This window comes from Podarcis raffonei, chromosome 6, assembly GCF_027172205.1.
Source record: "Podarcis raffonei isolate rPodRaf1 chromosome 6, rPodRaf1.pri, whole genome shotgun sequence".
NCBI classification, from domain to species: domain Eukaryota; kingdom Metazoa; phylum Chordata; class Lepidosauria; order Squamata; family Lacertidae; genus Podarcis; species Podarcis raffonei.
Window position 1 is genome coordinate 18951007 of NC_070607.1, and position 25340 is coordinate 18976346.

At 42.8% G+C, this 25340-nt stretch overlaps 2 protein-coding genes across 6 annotated transcripts in view; one reads left to right on the forward strand and one right to left on the reverse strand.

Moving 5' to 3' along the window:
• Nucleotides 1–19254, reverse strand: part of LOC128415380 (uncharacterized) — a 33182-nt gene extending 13928 nt beyond the window's left edge. The window contains exons 1-2 of the mRNA XM_053391501.1: nt 18519–19254; nt 2311–2423 (exon numbers count right to left, since the gene is read on the reverse strand). Coding sequence (XP_053247476.1) covers nt 2311–2423; nt 18519–19205 — 800 coding nt within the window. The 5' untranslated portion in view covers nt 19206–19254. The remainder of the gene's footprint in view (nt 1–2310; nt 2424–18518) is intronic.
• The window catches only part of NEK7 (NIMA related kinase 7), an 83303-nt gene continuing 76766 nt past the window's right edge, over nt 18804–25340 (forward strand). For 2 of the 5 annotated variants that reach the window (XM_053391495.1, XM_053391500.1), the window contains exon 1: nt 18806–18912. The gene's annotated coding sequence lies outside the window, so the exon portion shown is untranslated. Of the gene's footprint in view, nt 18913–18977; nt 19061–25340 lie in introns of those variants that run through there. The other 3 variants (XM_053391496.1, XM_053391499.1, XM_053391497.1) reach the window with 3 other exon arrangements.

Genomic DNA, 25340 nt, shown 5'->3' on the forward strand with positions numbered 1-25340 from the left:
AGCATGTCACCACTGGTATTTGCTAGCCATTTGAAAATGAGAATTTGGCAAACCATTTTTTTCCAGAGGGATAAAGAGTCTGCAGACAAGACTTGAGAAACAGTCAAAGTTGTAGGTCATTTTGTTCCATGGGTTGTGGATATATAATTGTTTGCTGCTAGGCAATTAGGATTTCAGCACAGAACGAGAAATCTGGTTTTCATAGGTGAAAGACAAATGATGAGGGCCAAGCTGATTTGCTGCTAGTTGAATTCTTGCAAAGAACCCTGGAACGGTGGATAATAACCTAATCCATCGGCACCGCTTCTTGCATGCCTATTTAGGATCACTCAACACAGATTAATTATGCCTTAACTATTTAAACATCCTGGTTATGTATTCTCCTGTTGTAAATACAACATACAGCAGTTGAGTACAGGGAGTGCAGGGAAGAAAGGAGGCCAAACAGGACAGAAGTTAGCTCATCCCTGTTCCAGGTACCAGTTTTTAGGTTGAGTGGTTTGCACAAGTCCTTTCCCCAACACAGCATCTGTGCCAGTGGTGGCTAGTGCCTATTGTTGCTGATAGGGAGAAGGCAGTGAGAGCAACAGTAAGTGGAGCTAGAGCCAATGAGAGGCGGAGTCAAGTAATTCTAGCTTTGCCCCCATCCATTTCCCTGCAGAGCTCTACAAGTGCAACATTGAGACTAAGGAAGAAGCTGACAGCCAGGGCGACCTCCTGGGCTTGCAAGTAAGGAGGTAAGGAGGCGGAGGATCGCTGAGGACAGAATGAAGTTAGCAGAGCACTTTGCCCTAATGGACCAGCCTCCACTGAACCGTGCTAAAACCCAATAATACCATGCTAGGAGAGCTTTGAGAAAATAGCCTCAAAAACTACTTCCTCCTCAGAACATAACTTGATTTTACTTCCTCAAAACCAGAAGTTATAGGAGATTCCCATCCACCCCAAGCCATTTATTTCCTGTATTTTGAATATGCAAGAAATATGGAACCCAGAAATAATTATTAGAAAGAAGTTACATTTTGCAACTAATGCAACATTTGGCCTAGTATACAGATTTGTTAGAGTCTATGTATTATAGTTTTTGAAGGTGTTCAATCTTTGAACTTCTAAAGATTGTGGCAAATTTCATAATTAGCATATAATTGTGTTACATCTCTTCTAAGTTGAATAATTATTTTAATGACTGAAGTTAACAGTATGCCACCTAATTTCTCAGTATGATTGCAAATAAGTACTGTTAAACTCCATGCCATATCCTATATTTTAAATTTACGGGCGTGAATCTTAATTTTGCCTGTAGATCTTCTATGCTGCTTGTCAGAAGTGTACACTTCAGCGTCCTGTTCTCTTGATTGCTTAATTTTAACAGCTACATTATGACAGTCTCATTGTTCTTTACAGGGAATAACATAATCACACATTTGGCTCATGATTTGAGTTGGCTTATTATGCACCACAAATAATCTTTTTTTTTTTAAAGAAATGTTTCTGAAAACACACAACATAATCACATTGAAATTGATGGACTTTTTTTGCTGATTTTTAAGGAGGATATCAACTTTTATTTCCAACCATTTATTTAACAGCTGGTGATAAACCTGAATGTTTATCACATGGTGACCACAGCATTAGGTGATGGGTTGGATGTGTGAAGGAGCCACCATAGACCCAACAACACCAGCAGTACTTTCCCAAAATCTCACACCATCTCTGGCACCGCCTGTATTAGACTGAGAAATGGTTTTCTTTTTTCCTTCTGAAAATTTTGCTTCTTTTGCCCTTACTACTTCTTAAAGTCCACATTGGGCCTCAGCCAGAATGCACTTTCCTCTCGCAATCACTTTATGTGTTACTTTTTGAAAGATATGAATGCATTTAGAGAAGTGACATCTAAGACTGCAGTTACACCAAAGTGTATAATGGAAGGCAGGGATAGGGAACCTTTGGCTGTCCAGATGTTCTTAGAATCCAGCTTCCATCAGCCCTAGCCAGCATGGTCAATGATCAGTGATGATGGGAGCTGGTCCAACAACACAAGAGGACCCAATTCATCTCATGCCTGATCTAAGGACTGTTTTATATATGCATATTTATTGTTTATAATTTAATGGTTTGGCATCAAGTGAAACTAGTATGTAGGAACAAGTCAAGACATAGAAGGAAACCATTGTTAGAGGATAGCTTCAAAGTGTACAGGAATAAACCGAGGCCCATGTTTCCTATGCTTGGTTCCTATGCACCTGTAAGGTTTTCTCCATTTTGGTGGAAGCCATTGCAGAACAGACACTAACAACTGTATCACCTCACCTCACTTTATCGCCTCTGCTTACTTCAACATAATGCCTTTCAATGGACTGTGAACAATTCAGTGGCAATCCATCAATTGTGGAGTAATTAGATATCAAGTGATGCATATGACCCTATAAAATCAGAAGGAAAGGAATTAGAATATCAGGGTTTTGGTTTCCTGAGCTTCCATGTGTATATCTTTGCTCTGCAGTAGACCAAAACGGCAAAGAAAAGGATTCAATGTTAGAGCTCAGATCCTAGGTTTTCATATAGCTTCAGACATGAATGTAGGTGAAAAGTATGGGCTGCTACCCACATTACTTTATCTGGCATGAAGATTGATCCACCACACCGAAAGGGAATTTTCTTGCACATTGCATATACTTCATGCTTATACAATAATGATTATTTATGTTTTGTATATGTTACAGGTTCATTTATGTGCAAACACTTTGTGGGAACTGTGCCAACTGGTGATATGTCTGCGTCTCTTGCTAATGATCCAGGTTAGTCTCCTCTGCAACTTTTCCATAGGAAATCTGTTTGTGAAATTGAAACTTTGTGTGAACAGACCTGCACTTGAGGGCTAATATCTGAATATGCATTCCGTAAATACGGTATACACTTTTCTTTATATACCAGACAAGGGATATAATTTAATTCATGCAAATATGAATTCTGAGACCCACTCCCAAAGTAATATAAATGGAAGGAGGGTTTATTTCCTCTTTCTCCCTACTGAACTTAAATACCCTAAAAGTTGTAAGGAGTTGAGAATGAAGTCTTATGTATTACATTAACCTGCAAAATAAAACCAAAAAATCCACATTGTGTGAATATGTATCTAGTTCCTCTATGGAGCAATTTATCCCAACCTTATGGAGTATTTTTTAAATAAAGTTTTGCAATTCTAACATAGTATGTCAGACATGAAATAATCATTACGTATTTATTTTAGACACTGATCTTTGCCAGATTTTTGGCCAGGAAGCTTTATCTTCAGATAAAGATTTTACTGGTATTGTTTATTATTTCAGTTCCTGCTCATGCTTTTCCTTCAGATTTTGCAGTTTTTAGGACACGTTCCAGCAAGGTGGGGGTGTGGAGTGTGGGACCAGAGAGGATCTGTCAAAAGGGAACATTCATATTTTAACGCAACGTTAACATTTTGGTAATTAACATGGCAGTTAATGCTTTTAGCAGATGTAACAACATTAGACTTGTAAATTTTAATTAAAGTTAATGGTTCACGATAGCTGTAGGGATCAGGCATCCTCTCTGGATACTGGAAACATGTCTAATGTGATTAGAAATACTAATTGAAGAAAAAAGGGCTGCAAGAGTAATGACTGTTTTTCTTTATAATCTTGCTTCATCATTACAAACCTTCAGCAGTCTCTTAAAAAAAGCTTCAGTGGAGGTAAAGAAACAACCCCAGAGTCAAATATTCTCCTTGAAGATTTTTAAAAGGGGGTCAATGGAAAATCCAGAGAGTTATTGTGCACACAGAGCAATAAAATAATGTATTAAAAAATTAATTTGTATAACCCTTTTCTTTGATTAACCTCACGAGATCAAAATCCCAGGAAATACTGTGAACATATCTGGTTACATTTCACACTTTTGTGTTTAATTAGGAAATAAGAGTGTTAGTATCTCCCTCAGAGGCCCTAAATGGCTGCTCACCAATCCAATGGTGGGCAATGTTTGTGGCCCGGCATGGGACTCCCCATCCTACCGCAGCCATGCCCCTTCCTTCTTGGCCTCTTGGCCGTTGCAATGGCTTCTGGGTTCCTGCCAAACCCAGAATTCAAATTCAGCCTATCCATGACAGCTAGGAGGGCAGGGCATGTTGGGATACTGCCAGGGAGATAAAGTCCATCTGAGCCCCCAAGCTCGGTGCCGGACGATCCATCGACCTCCCGTAGTCAGGCAATATCAGTAATCAGCAGCACAAAGCCTCAAGAAAAGATAGCCTTGTTCTGTTGGTCAGAACAAAGGAAGACATGACCGCCTGCTCCGGCTGCTCAGGCAACAAGAAGAAAAAGTATCCCAACAACAGGTTATGGGCCCAGATTCACAGCACTTACAGGAGAGTAAGACAGCAACAGACTGCTGAGGTATGTGTTGGAAAAGTGGGCGGGTAGGTCTCGTGGTAATCCTGTCCTGGTACCTGTGAAAAACCTCTGGCAGGGCATTCCCCACGATTCCTCTCCAGGGCAATCTACCTGCAAAGCAAGGTAGGTGAAAATGCTAATGTGGGAATAGTTTATACTCATGTCCACCTACAAACCATGAAATCTGATAATTTGGATGCGGCTTTGCATACCCAGTGCTGGACTCAGAAGTCTTATAAATATTGATCATAGAAGTGAATTGAGGGTACAACTGCTGTGAGAATTTAAAATTATTACCGTTATGGGGTATAACAGATCAAATGGGGAAAGCCATTTTTTGTCATGACGCTATACCATCTCTAATCTCATGGGCAAAACATGATTTTCACATCTGTATTTCTAATTTCAACATTGGGAAGGGTTGTGTATGATTGGGAGAGTGTGTGCTTTGCATGCAAGAGGTCCCAAGTTCAAATGGGGAATGGAGAGAGCTGAAATTGGCAGATTTGTTCCTCCGTACACCTTTATGCATCTGCTTCTACCATTCACGAAAAGCAGGCATGAAGGAGAGTTGGGGGGGGGGGAATAGTAGCAAATAAAAGGCAGGCCAAGAAGTAGGAAAGTGACGAGAGGAGAGGACTAACTAGATGGTTCACCCCTGGTGCTGTAGCATGAAGGTTGACATCCAACTGAAATTGGCAAGATCTACCTCTAAGTAAATGTGGTAAGAACTGCATTGAAGACAACAAGGAGGGAGTCTGTATAGCATTTTATCTGCCATGTGAAGGGGTAAAACAGCCACCATATTCTGAGGTGAGCCACCATAGAAGGGGCTTTCCAAGCTCCAAGGTCCTAAAGGTAAAGGTAAGGGGACCCCTGACCATTAGGTCCAGTCGCGGATGACTCTGGGGTTGCAGCGCTCATCTCGCTTTATTGGCCGAGGGAGCCGGCATACAGCTTCCGGGTCATGTGGCCAGCATGACGAAGCCACTTCTGGCAAACCAGAGCAACACACGGAAATGCCGTTTATCTTCCCGCCGGAGCAGTACCTATTTATCTACTTGCACTTTGACGTGCTTTCAAACTGGTAAAGGTCCTAAAAACCAATGGTTAAATCAGTTCAGTAGGTGAACATCTTCTTTCATATAACAATTATTTCTCTGACAGGCAGGATTTTGGAAGGACAGGGATGCATGTTCCATCTACACCACTTTTTTCTTTCTTCTCCAGTGCTGCTAAACTTTTGGCAATGTTATCAATTTTATCCTTAACATTGACCTAATTAATAAGTCATACCTGGCTTTTGCTTTCTCTCTTTCCACTCCTTTTACAGACTCTAATGATATTTTCATAGTGATTTACATGTTCAAAGAACGGCAATGTCAAGAACTCAACTCATTAGCGACTCAGCCACAGGAATTTTAAAGAAATGAATTATGAACAAAACAAGTGGCATGTCTCAAATGCTCAAAGCAATGTGAACAGGGAAACATTTGTGAGTACTCTGCTGACTGAAATAATGTATGGGTGACAATTTTGGTGGGGAAAAATTATTTACCTGATCCCTGGAAATTGTGATCTGCTCACTGAGAGAACAGAGAACTTACAGAGAACTGAACCTGTGTTTAAAGGGAAGCAGAATCACAAAGAAAGAGGAATCACCAAGGGAAGCCTTGTTAGCCATATCCTATAGAATTAATCCAGCTATTATGGCATAAATCACCTGGATTGTATCAGTCCTGGTAAAGTGGCATCCGATCCTAGATAAATGCAGCAGAGTCGTCAGCTCTGACACTTCTGTATTTCCCCTTCTTGATACAAATAGAAAACCCTCAGTGCTATTGCAGGGGATGTAAGTCTTGCGGCTGCAGTGCTTTCAAATTCTATCCCAGTTCTCAAACCTTTATTGTCATCTAGACAATATTCCAGTAAAGTTCAGTACAATAAAATCACTTGGCAAAATCTGCATCTAGCAATTAAAATAATGTATAACATTCATTAATCCTCATTTTGTTGCAGAAACCTGGTTACTATCTCCATCCTATCCCCACCCTGAGCAAAAATAAGGAAGGCGACCTTACATTCATCTGAATGCAACTCCCTGTTAACAACCAACTGATTAATGAACTTAGATCAAATCGTCTGATACAAGGGGCAGTGCAAAAGAACATGCATGACTGATTCTATATGACTCTGTCTACAGGTGCATAGTCTCTCTGCAAGTGGTATTTTCTGGAATCTCCCCTGTAGCATTGCCGAAGGTAGCACATTCAGTCTTGCAAGCATGTATGACCTGTGTTGATTTGGGTTGGTCAAATGGGAGAGATAAGTTGCCATCGGCTGTCCACATTGCACCATCCCCAGACTTGCACAGATGCTATTTCTAGACTTGCCATACGTCAGGAAAATTCCTGACAGGTCCTGGTTTTCAGGTGTAAAAATGGCATCAGGGGGGATCCCTAGCTATTTTTGATTTGGCTACTAAGTTATTGAAATTCATTGTCTAACAATCTTCATTTAATTATCTCAAATGCAGGTTTTTCTGATAAGCAGTACAAGGAGTTTAGTGAGATACCTATCTGTTTAATTTTGTTCTCAATCCTTCTTAGCCATCCTGATTATTGATACAGTGGTACCTCTGGTTGCGAATGGGATCCGTTCCGGAGGCCCGTTCGCAACATGAAAAGCCCGCAACCTGAAGCACCATATCTGTGCAAGTGCACGGTGCGATTTAGCACTTTTGCGCATGAGGCGAAACCCAGAAGTAACCCTTTCCAGTACTTCTGGGTCGTAACATGAAAAAACGTAACATGAAGTATGACTGTATTCAGCTAACATGGCCACAGCAAGACTGTTAGGTTCTGATCTATAATGCAGATACAACCAAAACTTAAACATTCGCAGCCATACTTTTGTTACTAAAAGTCTTTTGTTTCTTTCTAGACATAGGGCAGCATAGCGGACACAATTTGGTACACCATCCCCCCCCCTCAAAGGAAAGCTTCAGTCTTTCAGTAGCCTGGTTGAAGGCATTTATCCAAACTGGCATACCATATAATAGTTGTGTGCTTAATCCAACACTGAACATCCAAATTCTATCCTTTAGTTAAAAGGTGCACAGATCATGAATATTGTTACGATATGAAAGCAATGCGGCTACGAGCTGCTAGCTTGAAAACAAAACATGATGGAATGTTAGGACTGTTCCGTGGGAAACAGAGGGACAGTCAATTCACAGTGCGAAGCACCGGATTTAGCTCAGAGTGTAATATGAGCTCTTCCGTTTGTTCCTGTACAGGAAGTGCAGGAAGTGTTTGTCAATAGACTGCGGGAGTTTGGAAAGAGCAGTCATGTTTTTGTAATGCTGCAAAGACAGAAATAAAGGCATGTAAATACGTTTCTATGTCTTTCCCCTGCCAGGGGGAGGGGTGTGTTCTTCTCACGTTTGAGAAGGATCGCCTATTGCGACCTAGCCTGGATCTTGCTGGGGAATGCAGCCAGGGAGGTCAACAGGAGATCAAGCCGGGTGCCTGGGAGAGTTGCCAGTTTCTCCTGATATGGGCTTGATTTCGACAAATATATCACTGGAGATTTTGGAATCCTTACAGATAGAGAAAGGAGTGTTGTCCTTGTAGAGAATTCTCCCTTCTGCCATGTATGAGGGCTTGAAAGGTCTTAAAAGTAGTTGCGAAGCCATGTGGTCAAAGCAACCACTGCGTACATCAGCTGAGCTGAAAGACTCCACTCTCCATTTACTCTGATTACTGTTTGTACTGGTCTTTTTATTTCATGTTTGTTGTGTAACAATAAGTGTCTACAAAATATTTATACAGAAACAAATTGAGATCATGAGCTTTGGAGGAACTTTGAGGTTCACTCAAATAAAACTTCTAGATTGTACAGAAGGCACTGTTTTCAGCCTGTCTCCTGGTGTGTTCTCCAACCTCTTGCTACACCATGCAGAATATGGTAGCTTTCACACAATAATTTAACTACGAGCACTTAGAAAATGATGCTCTAAGACTCAACAAGGGTTTCTCAAAAATAAGACATACCAGCTGAATCTCATTTCTTGTTCTTTTTTTTTCATGTTGCAAGCTTGGTGGGTCAGGGGAATGCTGTACACATAGTGTATCTTGATTTCAGCAAGGCTTTTGACAAATTCCCCCATTAAATTCTTGCAGAAAAGTTGTGAGCTGGATGAGGTAACTGTTAGGTGGGTTTGTAGTTGGATGACTGACCAAAGCCAAAGAGTGCTCACTAATGGTTCCTTGTCATCCTTGAAAAAAGTGGGAAGTGGGGTTCTGTCCTTGGCCCATTGTTTATAAATGACTTGGATGCAGGAATTTAGGGGATGCTCATCAAATTTGCAGATGACACCAAAGTGGGAGGGGTAGTTAATGCCGCAGAAGACAGAAGCACGATTCAATATGATCTTAGCAGATTGGAAAAGTGGGCCCAAACTAACAAAATGAATTTCAGTAGGAACAAATGGAAGGATCTACAAATAGGCAGAAAGAGCCAGCTGAACAAATATAAGATGGGGAAAACCTGGCTTGCCAGTAGTACATGTGAAAAGGATCTAGGTGAGTTTGGTATGTTTAGCCTGGAAAAGAGGAGACTGAGAGGAGATATGATAGCTATCTTTCGATATCTAGGGGCTGTTACATGGAAGATGGAGCAAGCTTGTTTTCTCTTGCTTTGAAGGAGGGTAGTATCTGAACCAATGGATTCAAGTTACAGGAAAGGAGATTCCCAATAAACATCAGGAACGTTCTGATGGTAAGAGCTGTTTCACAGTCGGACAGACTCCCTTGGAAGGCAGTGGACTCTCCTTCACTGGAGGTGTTTAAGCAGAGGTTTAATGGCCATCTGTCATAGATGCTTTAGTTGATTCCTGCACTGCAGGGGGCTGAACTAGGCAACCCTCAGGGTCCCTTCCAACTCTACAGTTTGGTGATTTTATTTGTAACTTTTTCAAAGCACAGTGGTGCCCCGCAAGACGAACGCCTCGCAAGATGGAAAACTCGCTAGATGAAAGAGTTTTCCGTTTTCAAGTTGCTTCGCAAGACGAATTTCCCTATGGGCTTGCTTCGCAAGACGAAAACGTCTTGTGACTTTGTTTCCTTTGTCTTAAAACCGTTAAAACCAAGGGTGCTTTGCTTGAACAGCTGCAGTTGCGACTTGACTTCGAGGAGCAACTGTTAGCACGCGGTTTGGTAGCCTTTTTTCAGACTTTGCTCATTTTTGAAGCTTTTCCAAAACTTTTCCAGAACTTCTTTTGCATCCATTTGGTAAGTTAAACTTTTAAAACTTTTTTGGGGGTTTTTGGATTTTGGGTTGGGGTGTTTGGGATTCAAGGACTTGGTCTTGGGGGGGGTTTGCGAGAAGCTGGGAGCTTGTGGGGTTTTTTTTGAATTTTTATGATTTTTTGTGACCATTGGGCCATGTTGTTTTTTTAAAAAAAATTCTGAGTTTGAATTTCTGTGTGCTGGGTGGCTGGGGGAACAGCTGGGGAGGTTTCTGCAGGAATCTGGGAGCTTGTGGGGTTTTTTTTTTTGAATTTTTATGATTTTTTGTGACCATTGGGCCATTTTTTTTTTTTGAAAATTTTTCCTGGGTTTGAATTTCTGTGTGCTGGTTGGCTGGGGGAGCAGTTGGGGAGGGGTTTGCAATTTCTGCGTGGTGGGTGGGTGGCTGGCTGGGGGAACAGTTGAGGTTTTTGAAGACTTTGGTGATTTTTGAAGCTTTTCCAAAACTTCTTTTGCAGCCATCTGAGGTTTCTGAAGACTTCGGTGATTGATTGTTGAAACTTTTCCAGAACTGCTTTTGCATCCATTTGGTAAGTTAAACTTTTAAAACTTTTTTGGGGGGTTTTGGATTTTGGGTTGGGGTGTTTGGGATTCAAGGACTTGGTTCTGGGTTTTAATTTCTGTGTGGTGGGTGGCTGGGTGCTTTTGAATTTTTTGGATTTGAAGCACATCACTGTGACTTTAAAGAGCAGTTAATAAACTCTTGTTGTACCCAATTTGGCTTTGTTTGGACTTTTTTTGACCATAGGAACGCATTAATTGATTTTCAATGCATTCCTATGGGATTTCGTGCTTCGCAAGACGAAAAATTCGCTAGACGAAAAAACTCGCGGAACGAATTAATTTCATCTTGCGAGGCACCACTGCATTTATATCTTCAGCTGTAAAAGCTCCCAGAGTGGCTGACCACTCGATAAAAATAACATTTTGGGTGAAGGCTGCAGAACATATCCACAGTGCTCTTAAAAGGTAAAGGGACTCCTGACCGTTAGGTCCAGTCACGGATGACTCTGGGATTCCGGCGTTCATCTAGCTTTACTGGCCAAGGGAGCCGGCGTACAGCTTCCGGGTCATGTGGCCAGCATGATTAAGCCGCTTCTGGCGAACCAGAGCAGCACACAGAAACGCTGTTTACCTTCCCGCCAGAGCGGTACCTATTTATCTACTCGCACTTTGACGTGCTTTCGAACTGCGAGGTTGGCAGGAGCAGGGACCGAGCAACGGGAGCTCACCCCGTTGTGGGGATTTGAACCATAGACCTTCCGATAGGACAATTCTTGGAACAGTCATTTGTTAAGGGTGCTGAGAGTTGTTGAGATGCTTCACAGAACTAGAATTCCCAGTAGCCTTAACAAACTACAGTCTGATAACTGATGATGCTGGCTGGGGCTGCCTTGGAGTCCAACATCTGGAGGGCCACAGGTACCACAGCCCTGGATGTTGTTGTAATCTTATGTGCATCTGCATGTAGTGTCTAATTTGTCCTTGGTAAAAAAAATTGAGCTTTTCATGCTATATAGCAGTTAATAATGAGCTGAATGTTCTGAAGAGGGATAGTGAAGTGGTAGAGCATGTGACTCTTAATCTCGGGATCGTGAGCTGGAGTCCCATGTTGGGCAAAAGATTCTTGCATTGCAGGGGGTTGGACTAGATGACTCATGATCCCTTCCAACTCTACACTTCTGTGGTTCTATGACACAAGGTGGGGCTCATCAGTTCCATTATTGGGCTGTTTTGCTATGTTATATTCTATAAATTAGGTTTCTGTATGGAAATATCATTTGGATTTAACCCACTGGAGAAAAGGATTAATGGAGGCATATTATACATAAATATGGCATTGTTAAATGGTTTCTCATATGACTTACCAGCCCAACTGTAAATAAAGCAACATTTACTTCAGAAGCAGCCTTGTTAAGTGAATAAAGTATATAGTTTTGTTTAATGTCATAGGCAAGTACCGTACATGTTGTTCTGGATTTGGATAAGCTTTCTAGTGCTGTGTTTTCTCATAAAATGCAAATACCTTAGTCAGAGAAACATGCCAGGCCTTGGATAGTTAAGTTGTGACATTTAAAACCTCAGTTCTACCTTTGTTAAAAGCCCCTTTGATATGGAAACATCTTACAGTTCCTGATTTTCTAAGATGGGATTGTATGTTTAAATGGGCACTGTCAGATACAGAAACTGATGCATTTATTTTAAAAAACTAAATTGTAACCATAGAGATAAGTTAAATGTCAATGTACACTGGTTTTGTTCAGTTTCCTTTCAAGCAGGTAATTGTTTGCAAGCCAAGGACTGAGACTATCAATCATTGTGCAGTTCAGAACATGACACGATTATCTCGCTTTCAGAAAGATGCAAAAGAGGCATATTTTAAAAGGGTGAATAAAGTCTGCTATTAAAGTTCACTTTTCATGTTTGTGATTTTAAATAATAATTGAGAAATGCAGTCAAAGTCTGGGGAAATGGGTCAATTTAACCAATATATAAACTCATCTTAAGTTTTGGGTATTTTTTTATTATTATTAAGTGGCAAAAGATTCACCATAAGAATCTTAAAAAGATTCCATAGTTAGGCAATTGGAATCATAGCTGCTATAATAAATGTAATGGGAAGAGCTTCATCTATATTTCTATCTGTCATGCAGCTGTTAAAACAGGAGCTATCTCTACCTAGTCTTTTGCCAACCACTCTCCAAGGCTATCTTAGACCACTGGGTTACCCTGGAGGTTTTTCTATCATGTAAGATTGTGCTGAACTGATTGTCTTATCTCAAGGTGATGATCACTCTTAACCAACCAAATATAATGATTTAATGTGAAAATTCCCGCTGATTGATGATCTTTGACAGATAAATTGTCCTCAATGAGTAGACATCCTTACAAATCCCACAATACATAGAAGTTTTAGTGAAGACTGCCATTTTCAAAATTCTGCATCTCATTAAATATTGTACTTAGAAGTGTGAACCTTATGTCAAATTTTATAATTTCAAGATCAAGGGCGTATGCAAATCTTTACTAAAGTGTCTTTTTAAAATGTCTTCTCTGTGTATCTGGATCTGCATATGAAAGGTAGGAAAAAGTAAGATTCCATATCTATGTCTACTGGTTAATTATAATTTATATGAAAGCGATGATAACATAAAAAACCCAACCACCACCCTTTCAATTTAAACGAAAAAATAAGGCACTCAAAAACTGGCATACACAAAAGCATGGAAATTGTAAGGTAAGACACCCACATTGATTTTGACATCAAGCAGGGGCAAACGTCAGCAGTGGGCTCAAACTCAGGTGCCTGCCAGCAGGGTCCGATGGAGATACTGCTTGGTCTGAGCCATGCTGCTCTGAAGTGTCACTGACAGAGGAATCTGAAGGCAGTGACCTGACCTGGTGGCAGGGGATGGGCTACCAGGGGGCAGCTAGTGCATCTCACTGAAGGACACCCAAAATCAGGATCTAGTACTGAGAATATAGGTAAAGGTAAAGGGACCCCTGACAATTAAGTCCAGTCACGAAGGACTCTGGGGTTGCAGAACTCATCTCGCTTTACAGGCCGCGGGAGCCGGCATTTGTCCGCTTCCACAGACAGTTTTTCTGGGTCATGTGGCCAGCATGACTAGGCCACTTCTGGCGAAATCAGAGCAGTGCAGAAATGCCGTTTACCTTCCCGCTGGAGCAGTACCTATTTATCTACTTGCACTGCGTGCTTTTGAAATGCTAGGTTGGCAGAAGCTGGGACTGAACAACGAGAGCGCACCCCGTCGCGGGGATTCGAACCGCTGACCTTTCAATCGGCAAGCCCAAGCAGCACAGTGGTTTAACCCACGTCAAATTCCTATACAATGCAGCATGGACTGGTGGTATGGGGTGCAGAACCCTTTCAATGCTTTTGTTCCTGAAACTGATTCTCTTTAGCCATTATTCTCCCAATAGGGTTTAATTCTAGCCATGCAGTCCCATTGCAGAAAATTAATTATGGATAAGTAGATTCAATGTACCACTCCTTCCCTGGATTTTAGATCATCTCATCCTCTGCTAAGCAGAAATCCTCTGCATTCCAGTACACAGGTTATGCTGCCATAAATGTATAAGGTAAAGGTAAAGGTACCCCTGCCCGTACGGGCCAGTCTTGACAGACTCTGGGGTTGTGCGCCCATCTCACTTAAGAGGCCAGGGGCCAGCGCTGTCCGGAGACACTTCCGGGTCACGTGGCCAGCGTGACAAAGCTGCATCTGGCGAGCCATCGCAGCACACGGAAACGCCGTTTACCTTCCCGCCAGTAAGCGGTCCCTATTTATCTACTTGCACCCGGGGGTGCTTTCGAACTGCTAGGTTGGCAGGCGCTGGGACCGAGCAGCGGGAGCGCACCCCGCCACGGGGATTCGAACCGCTGACCTTTCAATCGGCAAGCCCTAGGCGCTGAGGCTTTTACCCACAGCGCCACCCGCGTCCCTCCATAAATGTATACCTTGCTCTTATTTTTTATACTCAAAGATTTGAATGGTCTCTTATCTAGGCAGCTTGCAGGACATACTTAACACAGCAGTAGCAGTAGAATTCCACCATATATGCCTCTAAATTATTTCCTAGCCCACTTCCTAATGGTAATGGCATATCATATTGAAACGTAAGGTGCTATTTGTTATTATCCTAATGCATTGCCCCCTCCAAAACAGAAAGATTCACATTTAAGAACAGGGTCAAGGTTTCACATTGCTAGTCACATCATGGAAGTTACATGGTTAGCCATGTGGAGGGAATATGCACTGACTGCACTGCTCCTCCAGCATGCCTGCCAATCTATTCAGCAGAGCAAAACTGGTATTGAGTCCTTAGGGATTAAACTGTTTGAATCCAAGACTTTGAATGTAATGTCATAATAAGTTCTAGCAAGTGCAGGCATTGAGAAACCAAAACAAATTTATGAGGAAATTCCTTTCCCTTAGGTTTCATAAATTTCCACTACTGTTATTATTCCATCACTGTCCAATACAATGGGCACAGAGTTCTAAGTAATTGCCATTATCTGAGAAGAATGCCTTGTTCAAGACCTCATCACTACAAAATTATGACAAAAGCATGTCATTGTCAATGTTGCTTCGTTTAAATGATTTGACCCACTGCAGGTTGAGGGTGATATCGAACTAAGTCCTACTTGGAGCCGACCCTTTGAAATCAATTTAATATCTCGCTGACTTACTTACTAGTCCCAATATTTTCTGTTCCCAGTCCAGAGAAGCATTAGATGCACCTAAGTCCTATTGAAATCAATTAGCTTAGAGGTTTAGGAGCACTAGCTGGCGAACCGATATTCTGGTCGTCTTCCAGTAATTACTGCCTGTAGTTTGTATAGCTACTTCTACTTTTCTTGCTGGTTTACTTAACCGCCCTCCACAAGACCTATATAATTATTGTATTTCCAAAACAGAACAATATCTTTTAAATACTGCAGCGGTACCTATTTATCTACTCACGCTGGTATGCTTTCAAACTGCTAGGTTGTCAGGAGGTAGGACAGAGCAAAGGGAACTCACCCCGTTGCATGGTCTTGGAACTGCTGACCTTCTGATTCGCAAGCCCAAAGAGGCTAAGTGGTTTAGACCACAGTGCCACGCATTCACCTTGCTACTCAAATATATGAAGGAAAAACCCAAAGAATATTCTTCAAACTTTTTATCTCCCTTCTTGGGTTATTTCCAAATGAAACTAACAGCACAAACCTTAGCATATTTACTTGGAAGTAAATCCTACTGTGTTCAATAAAGCTTACTCCCTTTACGGTGTTTTTAAGATTGCTGTCCACATTGATGAACCAATGATGAACCATTTTTCATGGTTCTTGGTAGCTGATCAGCTGTTGTGGGATCTTTATAAACTATAGTGGAAGCATGATGAGATTCTACATGTGGGTCTATCATTCTTTGTACCAGTGGCATTCAGATTTTAAAGTACACTTCTGGATATTTGTGATTTAGTTGAGGAAGCAGCTCTCTAAAATACTGCTGTGGAACCTCATTCTAAAGCCAGAACCATAGTGCTTTTCAACATGTTCAAGTCCATTTCTTTTGGCCGACTGTACCCAATTACCTAAATGCTATATTAAACAGAACGTTTGCTGAATTATTGATGATTCTGGTAACTCTAGAGAAGAGACACCAACTGACTTACTAATTTCCTCAGGGCCTTTGTTAGAAATATCATTGCTTATACTGCATAAATAGCTGATCTAAAAATGAAAGAGGTTGCCGAGGGGGCCAGAAGGGATATTTTCATGAGAGAAAGTGAAGAAATAAACCTCATTTAAATACTGAAAGGTATTCATTCATCTCTCTACAAACTTGCTTAAATAAAATTGCAGTGATGCTTTCCAGATCTGTAAGATGCTTTGTTGTGGGGAATATATTTCTCTTATTGAACTGAAATATTATTTTTGCCTGCTAAAGTGAAAATGCAGTAGAAACAGTTCTCATTTTCATAGTACTACTTCCTTTTATTCATTAGCTCCTGTAGTTGGATTTAAGAAAGAGAAATGTGCATTACTTGTCAATGGAATTAATGTTTCATTATGAATTAAAAGTTGGTTGTTGGACAATTTGCTTCTGAGGCCCATTCTTGCATAAGCAAGCTGTGACAAGTTTTCTCCAGATATGGCCTTCAATCACATGCCTTCTACTAGTACCGGTAAGTTAACTGCTTCGTAGATATGCAGAAGTACAATAAACTGTAGTGGTTTGAATGTGGACGAGGACCTGGGAGAACAGGGTTCAAATTCCCACTCAGCTATCTAGTTCACTGGGTGACCTTGGGCCAGTCATGGCTGCTCAGCTTAACCTAAGTGTTGTTATATGGATAATATGGGAAGGGAATGAATCATGTATGCCGTCTTGAGCTCTCTGGAGGAAAAATATAACAAATAGTTAAATAAATAAATAATGTTACCACCTGGGAGACATGTTTTACAGGTGGGTATGCTTATCCGCTGTATACATTTGTACATTCTTGCTTTTGTGTTAACTTGGAAGCTGCATTTCAGCATATTTATTTTGTGTTCATGTCACAAGGTCATTTCACATCATATGGTATAGGTATGGTATATACATTGAAAGCATAGGTCCCCAGACGTTGTTGGGACTACAACTACTATCATCTCTGGCCATTGACTAAAATGACTGAGCCTGATAGTTGTTGTTCAACAACATTTGAGAACCGAAGGCTGAAAAAAAATGGTGCAACAGAGTTGAAGGAACTGTATTTGTCTGTTCCATTTTATACATGTGATTGAGACTTTGACTCACTGCCATATACACAAACCTTAACAGGCATATATTCACTTCATATATTATGGTTGTGTAGTTGCACACTCTCGATCCATTATGACTTCAATCCTACGTATAATTAGACTAATTTAAGCCTAGTGATTTCAATAGGTTTAGACACAAACTTATATATGGACTTATAAAGCTATAAGCTCCACTTTATTACTGAGGGCACAATAACGTAAGACCGGTCTTTCTTGCAGTATGTGAGAGACAGACCTGCTTATCTAAATATTTGTATACTGTGCTGCATTCAGCTGGCTCTCTGCTGACTGCACTTTTAAAAACCCAGCTGTGCTGCTGCAGGAATCACCAGCAGCATAGCCAAAGCAAATGCACCTGCAGTTTAAACTGCTGAGAAGGATGTGCAGAACTAGTCCTATGAAGAGAAACTGTAAAACTGAATACACCCCAGATCTGAAGTAAGAGTTGGTCGAACTTTTTCAATCCTCCAGCTGCCTGAAACTTGGGTCCCCAGCTGTTGTTGGACTACAACACCCACCATCCCTAGCTATCAGGACCGGTGGGAACAACAGATGGGGACCCAAATTTGAGAAACACTGTAGAGCAAGGTTTTTGCTGTTTTTGCACTACAACTTCCATGATCCCCGATTGCTCGTCCTGCTTAGCTAGGGATGGGGGGAGTTGTAGTCCAAAAACAGCTGGAGACCCAAGTTTGGGAAACTTTGCTGTAAGGTGTAATCTGCCTCTGAAGCCAGGAAACTGCGGAGACAGAACCCACTGCTGCGGAGATGGGGCATTTGGGGATACAGTGGTACCTCGGGTTAAGTACTTAATTCGTTCCGGAGGTCCGTTCTTAACCTGAAACTGTTCTTATCCTGAAGCACAACTTTAGCTAATGGGGCCTCCTGCTGCTGCCGCGCCATCAGAGCACGATTTCTGTTCTCATCCTGAAGCAAAGTTCTTAACCCGAGGTACTATTTCTGGGTTAGCGGAGTCTGTAACCTGAAGCGTATGTAACCTGAAGCATATGTAACCCGAGGTACCACTGTATTTCTAGCCGGGGGGGGGGGGGAAGCATCCTTTGCAAAGTGCACACATTCAAAGAGGGACAATCACGTGTGTTTTGCCTGGGGTGGGGGTGATGGTTAAGGAGAAGCAAGCTACCTGCTCTAAATCCAGGGATGCCAACTTGAATAAAATAATGGGGGGGAGCCCTTCCCAGCATAATCGACCACATGACGTGGTGCACGCACACCATTGGAATGGCAACTTTTATGGGGGGAATACTTTATTGGGGTGGCTCTAGACACTCCCCCTCGGTCCCTAGGAGTCGGTTCCTAGGTCAGTCTATCAGGAGGGAGTCCTTACTGAGGCAGGAGGACGCGTGAAGCCCATAACGTGTGTGCGTGTGACAGGGAAAGGAAACCGCGTGGAGCCGTTTCCCCGCGCTATTTCCCTTCCTTTCTCGCGCCCCCAACTTTTTCGTAAGGCGAAGTCCCGGTTACCTTTTTGCCTCCTCTTTCTGGCGGCGGCCAGGACGGGCTCTCCGCGCGTGTGTAGTAACCGCGCGCGCGGGGAGCCGGCGACGGCCAGCTAGTCAGCCTGCCGGGCGACGGGCCGGCCGGCGGCTGGGAAGGAGGCAGGGCCGGTAGGCGGTGCGCCCGGCCCCGCCTTCTTGTCCTCGGGGATGCCGGGATGTTTACAGCCTTGACAGCGGCGGCACCAGGAGACGGAGGAGCGAGAGAGCGAGCGAGGAGGAGGGGGGGAAAAAGAGCGAGGCTGAGGGCTGCGCTCCTTCTCCATACAAAACCCTCACCCTCCCCTCCCACGTATTGCCGCGTCCCCGCCTGAGGGAGATTTAAAAAATAACTGAAACCGACGCCTGCCCAGCCTTCTGAGGTAACCGAAAGTACCGAGTGGGGGTGGGGGTGACGGAGGGGGGCGCGCGCGCGCGCGCTTGGTGGGTGGAGGAGGCTGCTGCTACTGCTGAGGGAGAAATGACGCCGCGCGAGGAAACGGCTGAGGAGAAGTTCGCAGGCCCCGCTCGGCAAACGGCCCCCGCCCTCAAAAAGAACCCCATCAACCCTCTTCTCTTTTTCTTTTTGGCCTCGGCGCCCACGCGCTCGCTCCGCCACAGATACTTCGCCCGGGACCTGCTCGTGAGCGCGGCCCTCCCACCGGACGATCTCCATTGGCTGCTTCGCACGGCGTCCCCGCCTCTCATTGGTCGCCGTCAGTGCCGTTTCCTTCCCTCTCCCCTTCCCCCCTCCACCCCCACCGCTTCACGCGCTAGTTGTAAGTAAGACGAGGGTGTGTTTGTATGGAGATGCGGGGTGGGGGGTGGGGAGGAAGCGACTGCGCTTGCGCGCTTTGGAGACAAGAGTTCTCTGGAAAAGGGAAGGCGGTCTTCTTCTGAGTTGGCCCCTGTCCTAATGCCCTTCCTTCACAGGGGCTCCCCTCCTTTTTTTGGGGGGGGGGGAGTTGTCAACCTTAGTCACCTCCTCGCCCCCCCCCACCCCGCTCCGTCTTTGGCCCTTGCATAAGTAAATAGGCGCGTATTGAAACCTTGGTAGAAGGCCATCTGCACTAAAGTTGTATAAGAACTCAAAACTATTTTTGCTTGGGGGGTTTGCATCTGTTTGCCCTATAATGGCAGGCTGGGGGTTGTTAGCAGTGCCAAGGGATTGGTGGGACAACAGCAGACTTCCAAGTGTGGCGTGTGGAGGCGCCCCCACAATGAAGCGTCAAGCAAGGTTCAAGACCCATGATTTCTTCCTCAGGCAACCTAAGGACTTCTGATGCTGGTGGTGAGGCTTGTAGTCCAGAAGGCAGGGTCGGGGTGAGGGCCCCGTAGCATGGTTCGCAAAAGACACCTGCAGCCCTTTCCCTGCTGTCGTATCTTTTTCTTTGGTGCAAATTCATATTTATTTATTTTTTGCGTGACTCAAAAGTGCATCGGCATGTTGTTGTTTAGTCGTTTAGTCGTGTCCGACTCTTCCTGACCCCATGGACCAGAGCACGCCAGGCCCTCCTGTCTACCACTGCCTCCCGCAGTTTGGTCAAACTCATGCTGGTAGCTTCGAGAACACTATCCAACCATCTCATCCTCTGTCGTCCCCTTTTCCTTGTGCCCTCAATCTTTCCCAGCATCAGGGTCTTTTCCCAGGAGTCTTCTCATGAGGTGGCCAAAGTATTGGAGCCTCAGCTTCAGGATCTGTCCTTCCAGTGAGCACTCAGGGCTGATTTCCTTAAGAGTGGATAGGTTTGATCTTCTTGCAGTCCATGGGACTCTCAAGAGCCTCCTCCAGCACTATAATTCAAAAGCATCAATTCTTTGGCGATCAGCCTTCTTTATGGTCCAGCTCTCACTTCCATACATCACTACTGGGAAAACCATAGCTTTAACTATACAGACTTTTGTTGGCAAGGTGATGTCTCTGCTTTTTAAGATGCATAAGGAAGCAATTTCTCCCCTCTGCCTCCCAGGTAGCCCTGTAATCCAAATTGGGATGCGCTGACTTACAGGCTTGTACTCCATTATACACTGGATGTACACTGGGATAGCTCAGTCGGTAGAGCATGGGATTCTTAATCTCAGGATTGTGGGTTGTCCCATGTTGCGCAAAACATTCTTGCGTTGAGGGGGTTGGACTGGATGACCCTTGTGGTCCCTTCCAACTCTACAGTTCTTTGATTATAATATCTCCACCCTTCCCTTCAGTTTCCCAGCTGGGCTTGAGGGTATAAGTATTGGTGCTGGCATTGTGCCGTTGCTAAATGGTCTGTGGTAGTATTTAAAACCCTTTTAATGTAAACCTCCAGCAATGTTACGCTGGTTAGCAGTTACACTGCAGCAAGAGACTTTACTGATCTTACAGTTTAGCCCTAACTGCCTGTTCTGAAGTAAGCCCAGTTGAATTCAGTGGGGTTATACTTCCAGTTAAGTGAGTTTAGGATTACAACATTCAGTAAGCTTAGACTACCGTATTTTTTGCTCCATAACACTCACTTTTTTCCTCCTGGAAAGTAAGGGGAAATGTCTGTGCGTGTTATGGAGCGAATGCCTACGGATGGTGGGGGGATCTGCTGCAGTCATGAGCAGAGGATCCATGGTTCCCCTTCCTTCCCTCCTCCGTGGCTCACTTTGAAACAGCAAAGCGGGAGAAGAGCCGCTGAGTGGGGAGAAGAGAGGGAACGAGAGCCTGCTTCTTTAAAGGAGCAAACCTGTCCGGTTGGTTCCTTTAAAGCAAGCAGGCTCTCTGTCCCTTTCTCCTCCCCACTCAGCTCGCTAAATAGCAGCAAAATTTTTCAGCTCGCTAAGCCTGCTTGCTTTAAAGGAGCAAAGTGGGAGAGGAGAGGAGTCTTCTCCCCTTAAACCCCTCTCCTGCATTATTACCAGCATCCTTCTCCACACACCCCACGCGTGTTCCTTCTCCCCTTAAACCCCTCTCCTGCATTATTAGCAGCATCCTTCTCCACACACCCCATGCGTGCTCCTAGTCCCTTGAGTGCTTTTCCTTCCCTCCCCACTTAAAACGTGGTTACAAAGCATGGATCCACATGGATCCTCAGGATTTTTGCATTGGGCTACTCCAAACTCACTGTCAGATCACATGTCTGTAGCCACAGCATGAACCACAAAAATCATACATCCACTATTTTGTTTAGAATATTTTTTTCTTGTTTTCCTCCTCTAAAAACTATGTGCGTGTTATGGTCGGGTGCGTGTTATAGAGCGAAAAATACGGTATGTTGTAAAGTACAGCCTTAAATATACCCATCCTGTGTTGTTTGTACATGTATAAAGCAGTGAATTATTTATCTGGAGGAAAATCATACTTCTCATCTTCCTGTTTGCAAGTTATTGCTATGTTTCAGTTACTGATAAAGAGCTGAATTTGCCCTATTACTGGATGCATAGCTTCCAACTCTATATCTCGTTGCACAGAACACGAGTTTTCTTGCTTTAGCATCAGCTGAATAACTTTGCCATTTATAAACAAGGTATTGACGTTCTGAAATGTCGAGGAGCCAGAGCTGCATAAGATGCTGAAAATTATACAGACCTGTGGTATTTAAATACAGATGTGCCTGTTTCCCCAATACCAAAGGAAACAAAGAAGTAATTCCAAGTGTTTTCTACAGTCTTTTGTGGCAGTAGCTTTCTGCCAGTATAAGGCAAAAGCCCTCTGAGATGCGTGCTTATAAAGTAGATTGCCTGTTGCTTAGTACGGAAGGGTGAGTCATCTCTGAGATGCTTCCATGGAAGTCAAGTACACATGATGAAGTTCTTTCATGACCTTGGTACCTAGGTTCAAGATCTCATGGAAATGACTTGTTAATTGTGTTTACTCTAGTTTATTTAGAGTAGCTTTTTCATCGTGTACATTGTAATTCACCAAAGCTGTAAACAGTCCATCAATCACGTTTTCAGTCTCAGGTGGCTTGTTGAACTGCTGGTGGTTACAGACAGCGAATTGGCTGCAGTCAATTTTAGCGCATAACAAACATGATGTAAATTAATGGAAAGTTGAAGACAGGAAATTATGGCACTATAAGTGGTTGTGTAGGCAGACCCTTAAATTCATTTTAAGCAAGCATCTTTGCTTCTTTAAGCAAGATCATCTTTGGTGGCTGAACACTCTTGATTGTGCAGGATACTAAAGGGCCTGGACTCCGCAGCATTTTAAGAAAGATGGTTGTCTGTTAACTTCACTAACAGTTGAGGTACAAGGTGAGATTTCTTACACCTCTTTCCTCACCATTCCCTTTCTTTCCATTCCCTTACTACCACTTTTAAAGGTAGTGTATTTAAAAACGATTGGCTCTTACTTTCTTCATTTTTTGGGATTCTGTTCCTGGTGAATAGATGTTCCAGTGACAGCACATCTCTCATTTTCTGGTGAGAGATGAGCCTTCCAGAAGTTCCCATTTAGCTGAAGAAGGCAGAGAGGAAAACCAGAAATATCAACAATGTGTTATGATGTAAGTGTGGGAACTCAGGAATAAAAAAAATAAAACTAAGGATTTATAACTGGTACTGAAAAAACTTACAGCTTGAAGCTATGCTGCTACTGTACTAAGCTCAGTGAGGCTAACTCTTGAGTAAATTGCATAGGATTGTAATCTTGCACTCAGTGGGGTTTTTAAGTAAGCATACACAGAGTTGAATTGTTCACTAGGTAAACTACTGAAAGGTAATTAATAGTTTACTTAATTTACTACAAATTATGTTCAACTATGTTTTATTTGGGACACGGGTGGCGCTGTGGGTTAAACCACAGAGCCTAGGACTTGCTGATCAGAAGGTTGGCGGTTCGAATCCCTGCAACGGGGTGAGCTCCCAGTGCTCTGCCCCTGCTCCTGCCAACCTAGCAGTTCGAAAGCACGTCAAAGTGCAAGTAGATAAATAGGTACCGCTCCGGCGGGAAGGTAAATGGCGTTTCTGTGCGCTGCTCAGGTTCGCCAGAAGTGGCTTAGTCATACTGGCCACATGACCAGAAGCTGTATGCCGGCTCCCTCGGCCAATAAAGCGAGATGAGCGCCGCAACCCCAGAGTCGGTCACCACAGGACCTAATGGTCAGGGGTCCCTTTTTACCTTTATGTTTTATTTAAGGTGGACCCATTGAAATTAATAGATCAAACTTATGCATGTTCATTAATTTCAGTGGGTCTATTCTGAGTATAACTTGGGTGACTACCACCCAAAGATATTTAGGATCATTGTACAACAATATTAGAGGCCTGTGTTCCAGCAGAGATGTTATAACAAAACAGAACTGGATTTTACCTAATCTCTCTTCAGTCTGATCCTACGCAGAGTTAGCCATGCCTAATCCTGTACACACTTACCTAGGGGCAAGTCTCATTGAATACAATGGAGCTTAGTTCTCAGTAGACACAATTAGGATTGCCACTGATTTAAATCAAGAGGTTTTGGCACACCTAATTCTGCATTGGGGTACAGCCTTAATTGTACCAGGGATACAGATTGTGCAATATTGGATGCAATCATGTGTGCATTCTTATAGATGTTATCTTCAATTATAGCTTGGTTTATTTGAATTTACAACCAAAAAGGGGAAAACCTTTCAAAGTAACAGACTAATGGAACACTAAAAATTGCCGCGTAGTCCTAAGGGTTTCTCCAATATCCTTAAAATGTTAAATTCCTTATAATGATTTATGTGTTGCCAGCTTTCTTTGTGTGACAATAGTGCTGTTTTTCATCCAATTATAAAATTCTTATACCGCAGACTTTTTTTTGACATGATAAATATATTTCATTGTGTCTCTGTTTCAAAGAAACAAAGGAAAATATTGAAGCCCAAGTCCATTAATCATCTTTAATCAGCCCATCATTTATTGCCTTTTCAGAAATGAAAAGTATTTTCCTCACTATGATGATAATACTATATTGAGTCTCTAGTTGTCTTAGTGCGAATAGTGGAGCGTCGACTATGAATGCGACACTTACTTCATTTATTTGGTACTAATGGGAATTAGGTTTCCAGTGAACAAGTGTATTTGATAATTTTCAGGATGCCTTAAGGCCTTTGAAACTTTGGAACTCTTAGAATTGGTAGCCTTTTGTTTATAGTCGTAACATTATCACAGTGCATATATTAATAGTATCTTACTAGTGCTCCAAGACACTTTAGATTGATTGCCATTTAGATGCTGAAGATTTAAATTATTTTCCCCAGTCTTCCAAGCCTCCCTCCCACCCCCAGGTTTGTTGTATGTTCCAGTTGGATGCTCCAGAAAGTTTTGATGCATGGCAGGAGTACTGTTCAGTGTTCTTTTAGTTCAGCTAATGAGTTTCCTACCTACTGCTACTTGTCTTGTTTCTTTTCCACCCCAAGGTCATTTATTCCCCATAATATCTGTACTGTTGGTGAGGAAATGAATAGGTTTTCTTTGCATTAAACTTTCTTTTACATTATAACCGTCAGTAACTAAAGCAGACTGAAAGTTTTATTTCCTGTAGAAGTTAGAAAATAAACAATAGCTGAAGGATCCTAATGTTATCTGTTTTTATTAACACATAAGATGTTGGGGAACAAATAGATTAAATAGGCTGGGCAACTTGTGACCCTGCCCTCAAACCTGAACACGGCACACTACTCATGCATTGCGGCCTGCCAGATGCCTGCCAGCCCCCTATTTTGTAGTCTCAGACAGACAGCAAAAACAGGTTTATCAAGCCCCTGGTGGGGCACCACATATGGTAGGTGGGTAGCATTTAGCTTTGTTGCCACATTGTGTGTGCCTGAATGAAAAAGTCTCTAGGGCTGCAGAGTCTGGAATACACTCAAATATAAAA